This window comes from Ochotona princeps, chromosome 1 (genome assembly GCF_030435755.1).
Source record: "Ochotona princeps isolate mOchPri1 chromosome 1, mOchPri1.hap1, whole genome shotgun sequence".
In the NCBI taxonomy this organism is placed as follows: Eukaryota; Metazoa; Chordata; class Mammalia; order Lagomorpha; family Ochotonidae; genus Ochotona; species Ochotona princeps.
The window spans coordinates 94,807,980-94,827,142 of NC_080832.1; the positions used below are offsets into that span (position 1 = coordinate 94,807,980).

Sequence of the window (19,163 nt, forward strand, 5' to 3'; positions counted from 1 at the left end):
AGACCCCAGAGTCTGTGTGGGAGACCTAGATTGAGTTCCTTTCTTTTGGCTTTAGCCTCATCCAATTGGGATGTTTCTGCTACTTTAGGAGTGAACCGGTGGATGGAAATCTCTCTCTCTCTCTCTTGCTTTTTCCATAAAAATAAATCAAGTAAATCTCTTGTTTTGAAAGCGTATCTTGACAATGTGGTCTGCAAATGTCCACCATTTAGAGATTCTTACAGAAAGAATTAGTTAAAGGTATTTTGAGTCAAGAGAGCACTGCATTAGAAGTAATGAATGTGACAAAACAGAAATTTAGGTAGAATTCAGAAGTTCAGAAGAATGAAAAATTATATGAAATAGATTTGGGAGAGATTTAGCAACTCACTAATCAAGGATGAATAAGATTATTGTGCATATACAATCCTGAGATTGTCACTTTTTTCAAAAGAGAGTCAATACTGTTGAGGTTGCATGGTTGCAGTTACATAATTTTTACTCATGGTGCAATGAAGAGATAGAAAATGTTTTTTAGGCACTTATGATCTCTACCCTTCCCTGGGCGACTTATTTAATTGGTTTGGAGTGTGTTTTAAGCATTGGAGTTTTGCTTTGTTCTTTTAAAGCTCCCCAGGTGACTCTGTGCAGACAGGATTCAAAATCGCTGTCATCGGTTGATAAAGAGAAGTCCAGAGCTGACTGAAGCCAGTCATCGGAGAGTTCTTCTTCTTTTTTTTTTTAATCATCATAGAGATTTGGCCTTTAGAAAAGCTAACCTAGCTATTTTAACAAGAATTGGCAAATATTTTCTTCAAAGTCTAGAAGTAACATTGTAAGGTTTGTAAGTCAGATGATGTCTGCTGAAATTGCAATACTCAATTCTGTCGTCAGGGTGCAGAAAGCCAAGATGAGATGTAAACAGTTGTACTGAACTCCAATAAAATTTTATCATCAAAAAGAGCAATGGACAGAGTTTGTCATATGATCCTGAGTGTGCCATTCATTATGTCACAGTGTTAAAGAGTAGTTGAAAGAATGAAGTTGAGCACTAACTGTAAAGAAAGTAGTATTAATGGGCCAAACGATTGGCTACTCACAAGGCTGGAGAAGTACATGCACAGATAAAAGGTGATGGATTATGAAGACCTGTGAAATCATAGGCCTTTAAAGGTCACGAAAATGAGTGAACAGATTTTCTATCTGTTGATTCACTTCTACAATATTTGCAGTTGCGATGGGTGGGATAGGCCAAATACAATACGTTCCTCGGGATCTCCAATGTGGGTGGCCTGAGTCCAGGGACTTGAGTTATCATCTACAGGCTTCCCAGGCTGCATATTAGCAGGAACCTTGATCAGAAGGAGAGCTCAGACTGGAACCAACACTCCCAAACATGTTGCAACCTCCCAAATACCTGTGCTCAAGGCAGCTAAGGTTTTGACAACACGGTGATAACCAGGCACAAATAGTAACGATGCTGAAGAGATGCGTTTTGTTTGGCATTAGTTGTTCTTTGTTTTGTTTTTCACAGTTAGAGGGAGGAACTGTAAATTAATGGTTTGGATTTTCTCTTAGTGCACATCTGGATGTTTTGGATTCAGGATAAGTGTACTCATATTTTCATTCTGTGATCCAAATATCTGTATCTGTATTGAAACCATGTCCTTTTTCACACCACTGGCCTCCTTTTCCTGTGTTGTGTTCAGAATAAAACAATTTCTTTTCACACATGTTGGTTAAATTTAGAGATTAAGCAATACACTTAGATTATAGCAGTTGAAAAGTAAAGAAATGTGTTTCTGGTCCATTGTAACTTTCAAATTTTATTTGAATTTGCCCCTCTCTCATTCTTTTTTCATAACTACTTGCCTGGCATATGGAAATGCTTATTCATTTTGATCTCCTTGTAAAAATTGCATTAAATTTTAATATTTCTAAGATGGTTACATCTTAGAATCAGCGATATGTTGTGAGTCATGGAATATGTATTTTATTTTTCTTCTGTAAAGCCTGCTGAGAAAGTCATAGTGTATCCTCCAATCATTAGCATGTTAGAATCAAGGAAATGTATCATTTGTTTTCTTGTGTTTTTGCCTTCACTTTTCCCCTGACAGTCACTTCCAGTACTCCAAAAGAGCTACAAATCATGGAAAATGCATCTGGTCTTGACACTCTGCTATCTAATAATTTTGAGAGCCCCAAAGTAACCATGAGTGATCCCAGAGTTCAAACCTCTTGGTGGAGCTCTAAAATCCTTTTATACTCTGGCTCAAAGGGTAGGATCCCCAACATTTTTACCAACTACCCCTCTCTGTCTCATGAGATTCTTCATTTTTTTTAAAGATTTATTTATTATTATTTTTTTTTTTTGCAAAGTCAGATATACAGAGAGGAGGAGAGAGAGAGAGGAAGATCTTCCATCCGATGATTCACTCCCCAAGTGAGCCGCAACGGCCAGTGCTGCGCCGATCCGAAGCCAGGAACCAGGAACCTCTTCCTGGTCTCCCACGCGGGTGCAGGGTCCCAAAGGATTGGGCCATCCTTGACTGCTTTCCCAGACCACAGGCAGGGAGCTGGATGGGAAGTGGAGCTGCCGGGATTAGAACCGGCGCCCATATGGGATCCTGGGGCTTTCAAGGCGAGGACTTTAGCCGCTAGGCCACCACACCGCTGGGCCTGGATTCTTCATTCTTGACCATCAAACATGGTAACCCTGTTCTAATCCTAGTGTTGCAAGTACCTCTGAGAAACTTGAATAAAATACGATTACTGATAAGCTGAAAATAACTGAAATAAGGTGTTTCTAAAAGATAATAAATTAAAATGGAGATAGATTATTATCTTTACAAGAAAGATTGACCTTTTTAATATTAGAATCACTTGCTGATGAAACTCATAGAATAACTGTATTTGGGGCCTTTTAAATACCGTTGTGTTTAGAGTGTTTTGCACTTGCTTATAACAGGTAAACAAGTTGAATGTTGAGGCTGTGTCCAGTTTTAGAAGCTTTGGGTAATTAATGGCTGCATCTAAATGAGGCCAAAACATCCAGTCAGCAGTAAAAAGAGAATTTCTGTTCATTTTCTCCAAACTGTCTCTTTATAATTTAAACTATCTGGATGTTTACAATAAGTAAGTGTAACTTTGTGAGTAAAACTAGGTATTTCGCTGACACTTTCTGCTTTGAAAATTAATACGTTGCTGTATAAATGCTGTATATTTACTGTATAAATACTTGCTGTATAATCTCCATCTGACATCAAGCAACCTGTATAAAAGACATTAAAAACCTGTAATAATTGAATATATCCCATGTTTAAGTATAGGTGGAAAATACTGATCATGAAATGATACAAAATAAATTTTCTTGATTATTTCTTCAATTTAATATAAAGTAAAACTAAGGTAATGTCTTACATACATATTTATACAGCCTTGTATTTTAAATTCAGGTATGTGTCTTGTGCCCTGGGCTGTCCATATGAAGGAAACATCACCCCTCAAAAAGTGACAGATGTAAGTTGCATTTCCAACCTCCTTGGTTCATGGTAAAGTAATGTGTGTTATTTTCGTAATCCAGCTACATCCTTCCCTATATATTACATCTGTATAGCAAAGAGAGATCAATACAGAGGGCGAGTATGCATTTTTGTAAAGACATCTTTGATCACTTTGCCACTTCTTTTGAACATCGAACAATTTTACATTTGCTAACGCAGTGTAAATAGCCTTTGCACTCTGTCATGGAATGTCTCCGTAGTTTGCACACTTGCGTTTAAACCCTTTGTGTCTTTTGGGTTATTAGATGCATCTCTTTCCTTTCTTCTTCATACTTTCATATTTATGTTAAAATATACAGTGTCAGTGACTTTGCTCTTTTGTGCTTCTCTAGAGCTTATTGCCATGATAATTATGCTTTCATTCCCAAGCGATTTCACAACGCTAGGTCATAGTGATTAATGATGGCTTGTTGACATTCATTTCCTAATTCTTAGTCTTCTATTGTTAATTTTTGTCAAAGAATACAAAATTACTTCTCTGTGAGATTACAATATGCTATCTCAAAAACTGATCTGTATGTGAACTAAGTCCATGTGCCCCAGTTATTCAAGTTGCTAATTTTGATAAATTTAATTATAATAATATGTTGCAGAAGAATTGAAGATGGCATTGATAACAGATTAAATTTTGAGTTCAGCTAAAACTATTCTGCATTGCTTGGATTTTTTGAAATTTAACAGTCATCTATCATTTGAAAGTTGTCCTACCATTTATTATTCAATTAAAACCTTTTCACACAGTCAGATATTATGTTAAATAATGCAACTTAAATTATTGCATAGAAAGAACCTCCAAGATTTGAAATTTCAGGTCCAATAAAGACTGTGTTGGGTTGGCATCTCCTTACGTCCAGTCTCCTTCCATTTCTGCTTTTTGCCCTGCATGCTCCTCTGCCCCCAGTGTATTAAGCACACGTGGAACTGGGCTCTGTTCCTGCACCTTAGTTGCTGCTGTGGAGAGTCAGGTTACCAGGCAGAATGCACATATTAGAAATTCATGATCAGTAACTACAACAGGGCCTTTTGTGCTATGCTAGTACATTTTGTCATTAACCCACACTCTTTCATCTGATATATATTTAAGATCTGGAAAGTCAGATACACAGAGATGAGGAGAAAGACAGAGAGGAAGATCTTCCATTTGATAATTCACTCTCCAAGTGGCTGCAATGACTGGAGTTGAGCTGATTTGAAGCCAGGAGCCAGGAGCCTCTTCCGGGTCTCCCACATGGGTGCAGAGCCCCAAGGTGTTGAGCTGTCCTCAACTGCTTTCCCAGGCCACAAACAGAGAGCTGGACAGAAACAAGCACCCATGTGGGATCCTGGAGCGAGCAAGGTGAGGACTTTAGCCACTAGGCTACCACGTGGGGCCCTGACTAAAGATATTATTATTCTTTTCAATCCTCTAATGCCTTCTAGTTTTCTCTACCCCTGCAGTTTACTTTTTCATCATATGATCCTTTATATTTGACTTTTTCCCGGCCTGGAACATTCTTTGAACTTTACATTTTAGCTACCTTGGACCCACTAACCTTTAATTCTGATATTCTTCTTGGAACATTCTTCTCAGTCCCTTTCTTGTCACTCTCTCCACTAAGTTAGCATGTATTCTATCTTAATTTGTCACTCAAAAGCCCCTCAATTTTCTTCATATATACTCTTAGAATATTACATCTTTCTTTCAACTTCTAAATTTAAATGGAGTTCATGCATTTCTCAGTGTAATTAACAGATCTGTTCTCATTTGATTTCTTCACTGTCCATTATATCATGAGCCGCAATAATGCTTGTTTCTCCATTTCATCCTATACCCTGGCACCACACTTGTTACAAAACAGTAGGTAAATAGTACATGCTGAAAGAATAGATTACTATCATGTACCAAACTGAATGGAAAGTGACTTTTACAAAGTCTCACTGAATTTTCAAGATCAAGTATTTAATTTCTAACATCTTTTTTATTCTGATTTTAAGGATTAATTTGCTAATGCCTAAAAATATGCTAAATGAAGATATACCACTGTCTGCATTTTTTTCTTTTTAAAATTATTTATTTATTTATTTATTTTTTTACAATCTTGACATAATTAGGGTAAAAAGGTTCAAGCGCTACAGGAAGATGGGCAAGACAACTAGTTCCGTATTCTTTCCTTAATATATCTGATGTAAAAGGGGATTTTAAGGGAGAAGCCCCACCCAGTCTCCACCCGCTCCAGGTTCCTGATGTGGGGCATGCTCTGAGGGTCTTGCTCAAGTGGTTTTGATAGTTCACCAGTTTTGAATTGCTGCCACTCTCACCACTCCAAGCATGATGAAGTCGTTGAAGAATCCACTGATTGACATAGTCCATCATAGAGTCTCTGTTTGCCCAGTTTTTCACTGCCAACATATAGCTGAGGTGGTTGATTGATTTGTTCTGTCCTCTGTCTTTTCATGGTTAGGGTTCTGAGTCCGGAAGCTCAACTGGGGGGATTCCCAAAAGAAACTTTGTGTGAGGTGTTCCCAGACCAGATTTTTGTATGTACTAGCAAGCACAAGGCCCAGCACAGTCCATTGCCCTATCAGCTGGTGGTTGCAACTGCTGGGTTGGTTCTGTTTCCATCCCTGTCTTCCACTGGCACTGTCTGTATTTTTACAGATAAGAATCTAAAGTTTAAAGAGATTATTCCCTGTTCACTATGATATTCTGCCAGGCCCTCCAATGAATTTTTAATCTGCTCTATTTTGTCCTTCATTTCCAATAATTCTGCTTGATTTTATTACAGTATTGCTATGTCTTATGTGACATATTCCTTAAATTCTGATATATGCTTCTCGTTGTTGATAAGGAGCTTTATAACAAGTTTTTAAGTTCTTTATTCCCCCATTTGCTTGATATATTCCTCAGTTAACTCTGAGGTTGGCAAAGGCTTTTGCTTTTTTGCAGGGGATTCTTCAATAATATTCATGGTGCCTTTATACTTCTTTTGTTTTTAGTCATTTCATTTCTGGTTGTCAGATTTTTCTCCTTAGGGCAAGTTTCTAAGCTGTGTCACTCACAGGTTTAAAATTCAGTTTTGCTTACTGTGGTTGTTCATTTGCTGTCACTTGTGCCATTCCATCCAGGAAGTATCATGTCTAGAGTCTTGTGCTAGGCTTCCACCATGATTTCTGTAGGCCCAGCTTCTGGCTCACCACTCTCCACCTCCTGTGAATCTATGCTGTGGCTGCACCCTTGCCTCTACAACCTTTCTCCCGCTTCTTGTTTGAGCAGTTCCCAGGTTTATCGAGACATCAAGTGTCCTAAATAATTGGTTGTTGGTGGTGCCAATCTTGTCACAATCTGCTGGCTGTTAGGTCTGAGGGCTACCTTTATCTCTATTGGGTGGGATCCATATGATGTCAAAGTTGGGTATCATTACCTTGTGTGAGTAGTACAATGCAGTGAGCTGGAGCTCACTGTTGTCCTTGCAGTCTCACAGCCTTTGCCACACTGTACAGATTGCTGCCTGATGTGGCACTGGTGGAGTTCTGGGTCTGCTGACCATTAGGTCTGTTGTCTGCCCGGACCTATTTTGGGTGGAACCTGTAGGATGCCACATCGGTAGCTTTCCCTGTGGGACCAGTGCAATGCACTCAGCTGGAAATGAGTGCACATGCAAAGCTTGCTAATGTCCTTGCAGTTCCACAGCCTTTGCCTCTTTACAAAAAATGTGCATCTGATGTGGCACTGGTGGGTGTCTGGGATGTAAAATCCACCCTGTTCTTGCACTGCCTGCTTCGGGTCTGCTGCTCTGTCTCTGCTCCTGCTTGGATCATTAAAATATGCACAATGGGCAGTTATTTTCCAGGGGCCACTTCTTAAGATCCCAATTATCTCTCCTTCCCACCTGACTGTGGGGGAGTTGTGGGCACTGGTGGCGCTCAGGTTGCTACTCACTGACTGCTGCTGGAGTGTCTGGTCACTGCAATTACCACTCTGTTGTCTCTGTTGCTTTCCTGAGTCCATATGTCTTCAGGTGCCCCTCTGCTGTGAGCTTGTCCTCTCCTATTTTCTGGAATCTGTGCTCCATACTTCACCCTGGTTAAGGATTCTCTGTCTGTTTAAAGATGTCCTTACACTATTCCACCGTATCGATTCTTCACTCAAAGTTTTTAAAATGATTTTCACTTAATGAGTAAAGAAAAGAACAGAAAGCTGAAACATATGTTTTCTTGGCACATAATTGATCTTAATTGTGATTTTTTTTTGCCTCTGTGTATGTTTTGAGGATAGACAGTTTGTCAATTCACATGCATTGTTTTAATAGCACATCACCTTTCTTGACAGGTGTCCAAGAGGTTGTATAGCCTGGGCTGCTATGAGATCTCTCTGGGTGACACAATTGGAGTAGGAACACCAGGAAGCATGAAAAAAATGCTGGAATGTGTCATGAAAGAAATCCCAGCAGGTGCTCTTGCAGTTCACTGTCATGACACCTATGGACAAGCCTTAGCAAACATCCTCACTGCCCTTCAGGTATGGTATATTCATTGTGTGTTGTGTATTAGGATATGAATTCTTATTAGTGATGTAAATATGTTGAGAACTTTAGATGTTAGGACAATGATTTATAAACAGTGCTTACCACATGACAGGCATCTGAGAAGTATTTGTAAATGCTGAATGATTTTTTTTAGAAGGAGACAGAGAATAGATGTTTCTGAGAAAAATCAGATTTAAAAAGTTCGTGATTGTACTCCTTTTCAAGTATTAAATCTAGTAGGGGTTTCTCTGACTCTTTCAGCTCCCATACACTCTTAAATATGATGTCACTTTTTTTTCAGGAGTATAGATAAGGTAGTACAGTTTTTCTGTTGTAATATTATAATGCTAATTTTGCTAATTTGGTGCTCTCATATGGGACAATATGTAGGAGTGTGTGCATGCCTGTGTGTGTGTGTTTGTGTGTGTATGAGGCATGCTTCAAAGACAACATTTAGGAAACAGACCTTCTGAGAACGAATTGTGTCCTTGGTATGGAAACAAAGCCAATGTATTTGAAGAAATTAAGGTTTACAAAATGTGTTAAGGTTTTTAATTGCATAGTCTTTGTTTTCAGAGTGATAGGACTGGAATCTTGGACATTTGGCTATTATGTGACAGGTACACAGAAATACGGGAATCAATCATGACTCCAAACAAGACGAGTGGAGTCACTGAAAATGTGTGTAAGCCCAGGACTCCACGAAGACAACATTTGGAGAAAAAGGGAAAATTTATAAAATAAAAAAATCTGCCCCACAGATAGTTGTGGGTTAGTAGGATCTTCGGGTACTAAGGAAAACATGTATTGAAGCAACATATCTTCAACCTAAGTCAAACTCTGTGTGTGTATGTGTGTGTGTGTGTGTGTGTGTGTGTGTGTGTGTAGATATGCACATATGTGCTTAAAGGGGAGTGGTAAATATATGAGGTATTTAGTACAGTGAAGTTAGTTGAGGTAGTTAGTAGAGTGTCTGCCTAAGAAGTGGAATTTTGGTTTCTATTTTAATACCCTGTGTACCCGGGGTATGTGATTGTGAAAAGCAAGGGCACAGATGTGAGGCAAGGTGTCTAGCTAAACATTGACATACATCCAGATTTATGTTCTGTTGCTCCAGAGTTGAATTTACAGTATCAACAGAAATACTTGGATAAAATGAGAGAACTGGCTTGTATGTTAAACAATATTGTATGTGGCCAGAAGGTAAATGAATGATGAAGAAATGCTTTTTAAAAAAAGGCAGAGATATCTCAAATATGCTACAAGTTGAAGAGTTCAGGTAAATACTGTGTTTTTCATCACTCACTTTTACATAGTTTCATAGGAGATTGATAATCTAGAAAAATATAGACATTGCTTTCCTGAAGTTGAAAATCAAATGTTCTTTACATGTTTTGGAGATTTTATCTTGGTGTGATACAGCAATGTCATTCCAAGTATATGTCATACACTCTGAGCAGTGTTAAGGTGGAATTTAACAGAACCCCCTTTTCATTCTTTCCCTTGCCACTCTTGATAACAGAAACAATAAAAACAATAAAACAAACTGTTATTAATTGAGAAGATGAGAGAAAAATGTCTTGGAAAGAAGCATCAGTATTTGAATCAAAGGGGAATTAGAAAAAGTCCAGCTTCATTATGAACAGAGTTGACCTTGGCTTCAGGAAGCAGTAGACATAGTTCTTCTGTTAAAAAGGGAATCTTTGAAGTGGCTTTGAAAAAAAAATGGTGGCGAATGTAGAGTGGATATCATTTGCTTTAATTTAGGGGTGGAGAAGAAGTTTACAGTGCTCCAAACTGGAAGTTAATATTAAGGCAGGGAGACATGTAATAAGTGGAAACTTGGCCACAATGTTGGGAAACAAATGAGAGTTATAAATGGAATGCCCCTTGAGTCTGGAAAGCACATACTGCTCGTGTAGTAAAGGGATCTTTTTTGGGGATTCTAGGTTTATTGCATTTTTTTATGACTTAAACATATGACTTATAGAACTGGAGATCACTGTATGGAAATCAAGAATTCATAATTATCAGATATTATTTAATATTGTGAAACTATTATGAGAATATAGGTTTAAGTTGGGATAGTCATAATCACTTAAATCCAAAGAGCAAGAAAATGAGGTGAGAATGCATGCAGCATTTTAGTAATGGAAGAACTGTTCCTGGTAAAATATATCTGCATTAATTTCAGCATAAAAATTGAACTTCATCATTGTGCACATTTCCACATTCCTAATTGAAAAAAAAATTAACAAATTATTGAATTTTCTTAATACAGAACCCAAGCAGTTGTTCAGGTTCCAATTTTCCCTACTGAAATGACTTGAGTCTTCATAACTGGGTAAAAAAGGAATAAAACAAATGAGGTCTAATACCACAAATAACAGTCACAAGCTAATTAGTAGCACAGAGACAAAGCAGAGCAGGCAACTTTAGATTTTTCCTGAACAAGGATGGTGTGTCCTTTTTCTTTTAAAAATTGGTCTATTATTCTCTTTTCTAAAACAACAAATTATTCACCTAATTTTTACATTAAAAAACATTCATTTCTTCGCAAATCTCACTAAACCATGTTTTAACTCTGCAAAACAAAAGCTTCCTTCACGTGTGTATTTGACCTGATCAAGAGAAGTCAGTGGAGAAGCATCTCTGTCCCCAGTTCTGTGTTTGGTAGAAGGATATAAAGCTGTCTCCTTCCCTGAACGGAGGAACACTGCAGTGAGATGCGGAGTTTATAACTGATGCCTGGATAGCGTGCATTTGTGAATATGTTTGCTGTGGTCATCATAATTGTTATCATTATTACTATTAAACTATCAGTAATGACTTTTATTACAGAACTTACCCATGAGTAGAGCTAACATTTTGTAAATACATGCATTGGTGATCATCTATGAAAATGCTTATTGAAATAGCTCAATAGAAATAGATATGTAAGAAAGAAATTAAATGTTGAAAGTTACATGCCTCTGTAAAGGTTTTACAGGGTCTTGCATCAGCTTATCACCAGACATTTATTTTATCAGCTACTATTATGCATGCAGTTTTTATTTTATTACAAATGTAGGTATAAAATGCAGAATAGTACATTAAAAACTGTTGGAAATATTGCTGTGAACAAAATTGTTTCCGTTTGCCAGCGTTTTCAGTACCTGTTTTATTATGAAGTAATTTTTCTTGCTGCACAATTAGAAGTTTTTGGTATGGTATTTCATTAGAAATCATTCCGTTAGAAATCAGGAAGGTGAGATGATCTACATGTTATGACCCCAAGCGAAGGGGGCAGTATTACATCCTTTTGTAGATTAGATGTCACAATGTCTACTTTCCAGAATTGTGTGGAAACTGAGATAAGAAAATGAGTTTATGGTGATACAATCGATTGCACATAGTTCAACTTTCAAATATTAAACACAGCTCCTGAGCCACAGATGTCTGTGAAAAAAAAAAAAAGGTTAACAAAGGACCTTAACATTTTTTCCAGGTGGTTGCATAGTTTATATCAGTGATGAAGAATGTGTAAATGTTTGAGTGATTTTGTTAATTTTATGCTGTTGTCAACATTTTTTAAAGAAAACGCTTGTTCATTGGTTTGTTTAAAAGGCAGAACAACCAAGGAGAGAAAGAAGGTGGAGAGGAAGGAGAAATAGAGTGATAGAGAACAAAAGGTTATTTTCAATTTACTAGTTCTATAGGTCACTCTCCAAATGGTTCCAATAGTCAGTGTAGGCCAGACCTAATCCAGGAGCTAGGAACTCAAGCCTGGTGTCTGATCTGAGTGCCAGAGGTGCAAGTGCATCTCTGATCTCCCGCTGCCTTTCCAGATGCATTGACAGGAAGTTGGACCAAAAATAAAGCAGCCTGGACTTAGACAGGTTGGCCCTCTGATATGGAATTCTGTCATTGCAAACAGTGACTTGATCCACTGTGTCACATACCAAGTCCTCCAGCATCTTTAAATTAGCAAAATATTGAGTCACCATAGTGGCATAGTGGGCTAAGCCTCTGCAGGTAGCACCAGCATCCCAATTGGTGCCAATTTGTGTCACAGCTACTCCACTTCCTATCCAGTTCCCTATGAATAGCCTGAGAAATCAGTAGAGAATGGCAGAAATCCTTGGGGCCCTGTATCAACATGGCAGACTCAGAAGAACCTCTTGGATACTGGATCGTGGCTTCAGATTAGATTAGCTCAGCTTCAGCTCTTAGTGCCATTTGGGGAGTGACATGGCTAATAGAAGATCTATCTCTTTGCTCCCCTTTCTCTTAAAAAAGTCTGTAATTGGCAAAATTTTACAGTTACCAGGATATCAGGTGATCAGTTTTATCTTCAGAGACATTATAACTGTCATCTGTTTTTGTATACCTACATATATCAATGAGTAAGTAGAAAACGCTGATCTGAGCAAGGTGGCATTTAAACCAGTTTCAACTAATTAACACTTAAAAGTAAAGTATATGTAGTTCCTATGTGGCGCAACAGTGAAGACGATGCCTGGAATGGGCCGAGGAATTCTAAACTCTGCTACAGGTTCTAGCTCCCTCTTCATGTGGACATTTGGAGAAACCTTGATGGTTCAGACAGTGGCTTTGGTCCATCTGGAGATCTGGTTTGGGTTCCTGGCTCCCAGCGTGTTGGAGCCTTTGAGGGTGTCTGAAATTGAACCAATAGATGCAGCTCCATCTCTGCTTCGGGTTCACTTTCTTCCTCTCCCTTCACCTCTCTTTTTCTCAAGTGGATAATAAAGCATTTTGTTAACTTTCACTGTAATGAATGTAGTTCATCCTTGTATGGCAGACTATAGGTAGATCATAAATTTGAAGCTCACTTGAATTTTATTCATGCATATCAAATGGACCACAAATACAATAATTGAATAATAACGTATTTTCGGTGCTTTTTTAAGATTTGGAAATAAGTGGATTCATCAACAAACTTAGTGCTTTTATTTTTAATCATGAATTAATGTTTCTATATTTGTATTTACTCATTTGTCTTGAAAGTCTGAGTTACATCAAGAGAGGGAGAGACATAAACAGAAAGAGGGAGAGAGAGAGAGACCCTTTGTTGGTTTGTTTCCCAGATTAACTCAATGACCAGCAGTAGGCCAAGTTGAAACTGGAAAGCAAGCAGGAACCAGAAGCCAGGCACTTCATCCTGGTCTCCAAAATAGGTGTGATCAATCTAGCCTGTTCTTGGCATTTTTGATTTAATTAATGTGACAATATTCATTCAACATGCAATTTCTAGATTTCTTTTTGTGCTTACCCTGGTTGTACCAAATAAATTGCAATCTTGGGCTTCAGCTGTTATTTTATTATTTTGTAACATGATATTGCAAGTTTTGGATCAGGAGAACAGATTATTCCTAGTTATTTGTGTATTTTTAAAATAAAGCCAAATTAACTTTAAAACGAATCCCCATCACTATTATGACATCAGGAAAGAAAACATCATCTATTCATTATATATAGTTTTTTCATTGTAAGTTCTCTTCTTGGGACTTGACATTGCCTTTTATATAACTCATAGGATATTAGGGCCAGAAAATGATATGATTCTTCCGTTGGCAAAAGAGATGGAAATTCAAAACTCAGTTGTTTTTGAGTACCTCTCCTAACCATTCTGTAAATGTGTCATCTTATTAATCTTGCTTTCAATATCATTGCAACCTAGTATTTGTCATCTTAACACATGTGGCTTAAATTTGGAATTTTTGTTATTATGCTCTGTTGTTTGTATAAAACACATTGTGTTTTTCGAAGTTCTTTTTAAGCTTCTTTTTTCCAATTTTTATTTTTAAAGTTTATATTTACAAGGAAATTTTATGTACGTGTTCTCTAATTCCTGAATATAATGCAACACAGACCTTTTCTTTTATAATACTTGCTTGAAATTGGCCAGTTTAGTATTGCATGTAGACTGGTATTCTTATGACTGTTTTTTTGTTTAGGTTTCATTTTGTTTAATATAACCACTTACTGACTACCTATAGACATCCCCACCACATACACAACTAGACTACTAAAAGAATAATATTGAAAAATATGAACTTATTATTTAGATAAATTTAAATCTTTGTTATTTAAACAAATTTCTCATTTGTTGCCAAATATTTTCAGTTCCAGTTGTCATCTAGGTGGAAGTGATAAATATTTTTCAAACACATTAATTCATTTTTTTAAATTATTTATTATTTAACTTCAGTAATTACATTGTATTATGTGACACAGTTTCATAGATACTTGGGTTCTCCCCACCCCTCCACAAACCCTCCCACCATGGTGGATTCCTCCACCTTGTTGCATAACCACAGCTCAAGTTCAGTTGAGATTTCCCCATTGCAAGCGTATACCAAACATAGAGTCCAGTATCTTATTGTCCCGTCAAGTTCAACGGCTTCTTAGGTATACCCTCTCTGGTCTGAAGACAGAGCCAGCAGAGTATCATCCCAGTCAATTGAAAGCTCCAACATACCATCAGCAAAAATTTACATCATTATGGAATTAATTGACATAGTAATGAGTAACCAATATGTTAAAAGTAAATGCGAGTTCCCAGCCACCTTCTGTGACCACCTCACCTATACTTCAATTTTAGTTTATACACAACATATAACATTTAAAACATAACATGTTATACATAACATCATATCATCTTAAATTAAGGCAAACATGTGGTATTTAACCTTTTGGGATTGGCTCATTTCCCTTAGCATTATGGTTTCCAGTTTGGCCCATTTGGCCACAAAGAACTGCATTTTGTTTTTTTTAATAGCTGAGTAGTATTCCATGGAGTAGATGAACCATAGCTTTCTTATCCAATCCTCTGTTGATGGGCATTTTGGTTGTTTCCATGTTTTTGCAATTACTCAAAAGATGGAGTAACATCCCATGCTCCTGGATAGGTAAAATCAATATCATTAAAATGTCTATACTGCCAAAAGCAATATATACATTCAACGCAATCCCAATCAAATTGCCCAAAACATTCTTCATGGAACTTGAAACAATGATCCAAAGGTTCATCTGGAAGCACAAAAAACCACGGATAGCTAGAACTATCCTGAAGAACAGGAAGTTAGCAGGGGGAATCACAGTTCCGGACCTCTGGACATACTATAGGGCAGTGGTTATCAAAACAGCGTGGTACTGGCACAAAGATAGAGAGGAAGATCAATGGAGCAGAATAGAAACGCCAGAAGGAAATTCATATTTTTAAATTTATTTGTAGTGTATTAAAGTTGAGTCAAGACTAAGAGGCAATTGATGATAATAAGTTGAATATTTACAAGGAATTTCCATCTGGAAGTGATAACGATTTTTCTCTTATGTATAAACATCACCTTAATATAAATTAGAATATTCAACAGAAGTTATTTCTCTCATTTGATATCTTTTAGAATTATTTACCCTTATTTAATGAAAAAAAAATCATTGGATAACGTTCTATGATAGTTTGCTGTTATTGTGAAATTAGATAATAAAAAGTGATTTGGTATACCTTCTCTTATTGCAATTTTTTATATATACAAGAATTCATACTATATTCATTTAAGCTTTAAATGTAAGCCATACTGTCTAATTTACATAAATACATCTCTATAGGAGCCAGCACAATGGCATAATCCTCCACCTGTGATGCTAGCATCCTGTACGGCTGCTGCTTCATGTCCCACGTGCAACACTTCCAGTCCAGGTCCTCGCTTATTGGCTGGGAAAGCAGCAGAGGATGACTACAAGTCCCAAAGACTCTGCACAATGGGTGTCATGGAGCAAGCTTCTAGTTTCTGGATTCCTATCAGATCAGCCAGTGCTGTTGTGTCCATTCGGGGGATGTAGCAAAAGATGTGAGATCTCTCTCTCTGAATCTCCACCTGTCTGTGAATAAACATATTTTTTCTTTTTTTTTTAAAGATTTTTTTTTGTTATTTTTCTTGGATTCACAGAGAGAGGTAGAGACAGAAGGAAAGGTCTTCCATCCACTGGTTCACTCCCCCAGTGGCTGTAACAGCCAGAGCTGAGCTTCCAAGATCCCACGCAGGTTCAGGGCCCCAAACCCTTGGGCTGACCTTCACTGCTTTCCCAGGCCATAAGTAGGGAGCTGGATGGGAAATGGTGCAGCCAGGGCATGAACTGGGAACAGTTTGTGATCCTGACACATGCAAGGCAAGGACTTTGCCATGAGGCTACTGGGCTGGAACCATAAACAAACATATAAACAAATAAATGAATATTTTTAAAGATGTAATTATTTTTATTGGAGAGGTAGACCTACAGATAGGAGAGACAGAAAGACCCTTCATCTCCTTGTTCATTCTGCAAGTGGCTACAAAGTGTGGAGCTGAGCTGATCCAATCTGAAGCCAGGAGCCAGGAGCCTCCTCTGTTTCTGCCAGTTGGGTGTAGGGTCGCAAAGCCTTGGGTCATATTCCACTGCTTTTCTAGGACACAAGCAGGGAGCTGGATGAGAAATCAAGCAGCTGGGACATGAACTGACACCAAAATGGCATCCTGGTGCAAAAAGGTGAAGACTTTAGCCACGAGGCTACTGAGCTGGTTTGTTAATAAATATTTTAAAAAATCTCCATAATACAATAGCTTTAAGAATCAGAGTATTGTTACCTTTTCCTACTAAAAAAATTAGGTTAAGTAAAACTATTTTAAAATTATTTTATATCTTTCGATGAAATTTTTTAAAGATTTATTTATTTGAAAGTCAGAGTCATAGAAAAAATGTATGATCTTCAATCTGCTAAGCTTCCTAATCTTGGAGTCTTTCTAATAATAGCATTATTTTCTGATAAAATGTGTACATGTATATAATTTGCAAATACAATTATCTAAACATAAAGCAACAAATAGGCATTGGATATTTTAGCTGCTGATGACTTGATTAGCAGTTTTAGGCAGTTTACTCATGTTCTAAGTGGTTCTGAGTATTACTGAAATGAAAAGGCAAAGGTCCAGAGATCAAGACAGAGACAACAAAGAAGGCTTCTGTGCTAGGCCTGTGCCTGGTAAGAAGTGATGTGGGATTCTGTGCTCTGAACGCTTGTGTCCTTAAAAAATTCAAATGTCTAATGTGATATTAAGAAGCTTGGCCTTTGCTCAGTGATTGATGCTCTCCAAAAAGAGTTTGAAGGGAGTTTGATCATCTGACAGGTGAGGGCACAGAAAGAAGGCACGAGACACTCCCTGTAAACCGAGAAGCCGACCCACAGTATACATGAAATTTGCTGGTGCTTCCACCCATAACTGTGCCTATGCTGATTCAAAATAATTGAGATTTGGAAAAGTAAGCATATGTGCAATATGGTAATGGTGTTTGCTTACCTAAAATTAAACATCTTGCCATATGACTGGGTAGTAGATGTTTCTGTGGCAAGCTCCAAGTGCATAAATTTATGTGTGCTGTGGGGAGAAAGATTTGACTCCATTATGAAAAATTGGAATTGAAAAGACTGTTTCTTTAGGATAACTATTATGCTTACTGTGAACAAAACTAGAAGGAGTGGTAAAATAGAAACAGATGAAGAACAGCCACCATTGGGCACATGACTTGAAATGTGCAATTGAAAATAAGAAATTAGTAAGAAAATATCATATGGTGAATAGCAGGATCGCTTATGCTTGCCTTGTATGGAAGGTAGGAGAAACACACATAATGACTGCAGAGGCTGGAAAACGACTTCCCTGATTGCAGCCAACGATTGAAAAGGTGACCTCAGGCTGGGAGAAGATGGTGCTGTGTGGATACGAGTCATCTCTTCAGCTGTTGATTGTGTGAATTGGGTAATGATCTCTGAGATCTCTTTTAGGCTTGACTTGTTTTAAGAACAAAATACTTAACAAAAAAGAGCAAAACGCTAAGCGCTTTGCATAGTTCAAATCCTTTTAATATGGGAAAAGAATAAAATCAGTTCAGCAGTGAAAGGGCACTGTGAGGCAATTTTTTTCAACATGTTTAATTATAAAAGCACATTAATTGACATAATTAATTGACATTAATTGAGTTTGCAGTTGGTGCAAACTCGCCTAAGACTGTAAATTAAATAAAGCTTAATTTGGTAATGATTAACTGAACACGGTGTCTGCCTCATATGCAAAGATTGCTTCTTTGTAGGGCCAGCGAATGGGTCTGCAGTTTGCCTCTCACTATTGATTTGGAGATTTTGCTACATCATTGAAAAAAAATCCCTCCACACATATATAGTGTTTAGATATCGATGGTGTTACTAACACGTATCGGGGTATCTTTTTAGGTTTTGTGCAGATAGTTTCACATTTAAGAAGTAAAGTTTAGATTATCTGCAATATATTTCTATCTAATTATGATTTAGCCATGCATGTATTATTTGTTTGTCCACTCATCCAAAGAAGCTACTGCTTTGTAAACTGTAAAATCTATTTCTATTTTGTCTGACATAAAATTCTCAGGCTCAACTATTCTTTTTCCATGTCTTCTTCCTAATGTAAAATGTATGAGGAAATTCAGCTGTATTCCTTTCAAATTTTCATAAGGAGTTGCTTTATTAATGCTCTGTTAACTTGCTGAACTGCTCTGCAGTATCTTATTTTTTATTTTTATTTTTCAAAATAAAACATAAGGCAGAGAACAAAAGGGGGAGAGGGAGAGAGAGACAGAGACAAAGAGACACACAGAGAGAATGAGAGAACATGTCTTTTTCTAGCTTGCTTCTCAAATACCTGCCACAGTTACAGCTAGTTGCACTGAATCTCAGAGCTAGAACTTGCACATCTCTCACACGGGGGTGCCCATTATTTCAGTCAGCACTCTGTCTCCGAGGAGCTGCATTAGCAGGAAGCTGGATCTGAAGAAGGGCTGAAAACAACAATCATTTAATCTAGTGTCAGTTTTATTCCTATCGCTTTTTTTGTATTCTAAGTTACTGTCGTATTTCACAGGTAACAAACTGATAATGAAAGTTCATATATAAAATATTCTAAAAAAATAGTCTATGCATAGCCAAACCAAACACACATTAGAGCAGCTATTCTCATAGCAAATAAACCTTCATCTAAATACCATTTTTTATATTGCACTTATTTGTCTACTGTTAAATCTTAGCCTTGTTGGAAATAGTATACAT

General features: G+C 37.4%; 1 protein-coding gene across 1 annotated transcript in view; it reads left to right on the plus strand.

Moving 5' to 3' along the window:
* The window catches only part of HMGCLL1 (3-hydroxymethyl-3-methylglutaryl-CoA lyase L1), a 121,760-nt gene that overhangs the window by 67,134 nt on the left and 35,463 nt on the right, over positions 1-19,163 (plus strand). Inside the window, exons 6-7 of the mRNA XM_004580488.3 lie at positions 3,435-3,498; positions 7,852-8,040. Of these exons, the coding sequence (XP_004580545.1) occupies positions 3,435-3,498; positions 7,852-8,040 (253 nt within the window). The remainder of the gene's footprint in view (positions 1-3,434; positions 3,499-7,851; positions 8,041-19,163) is intronic.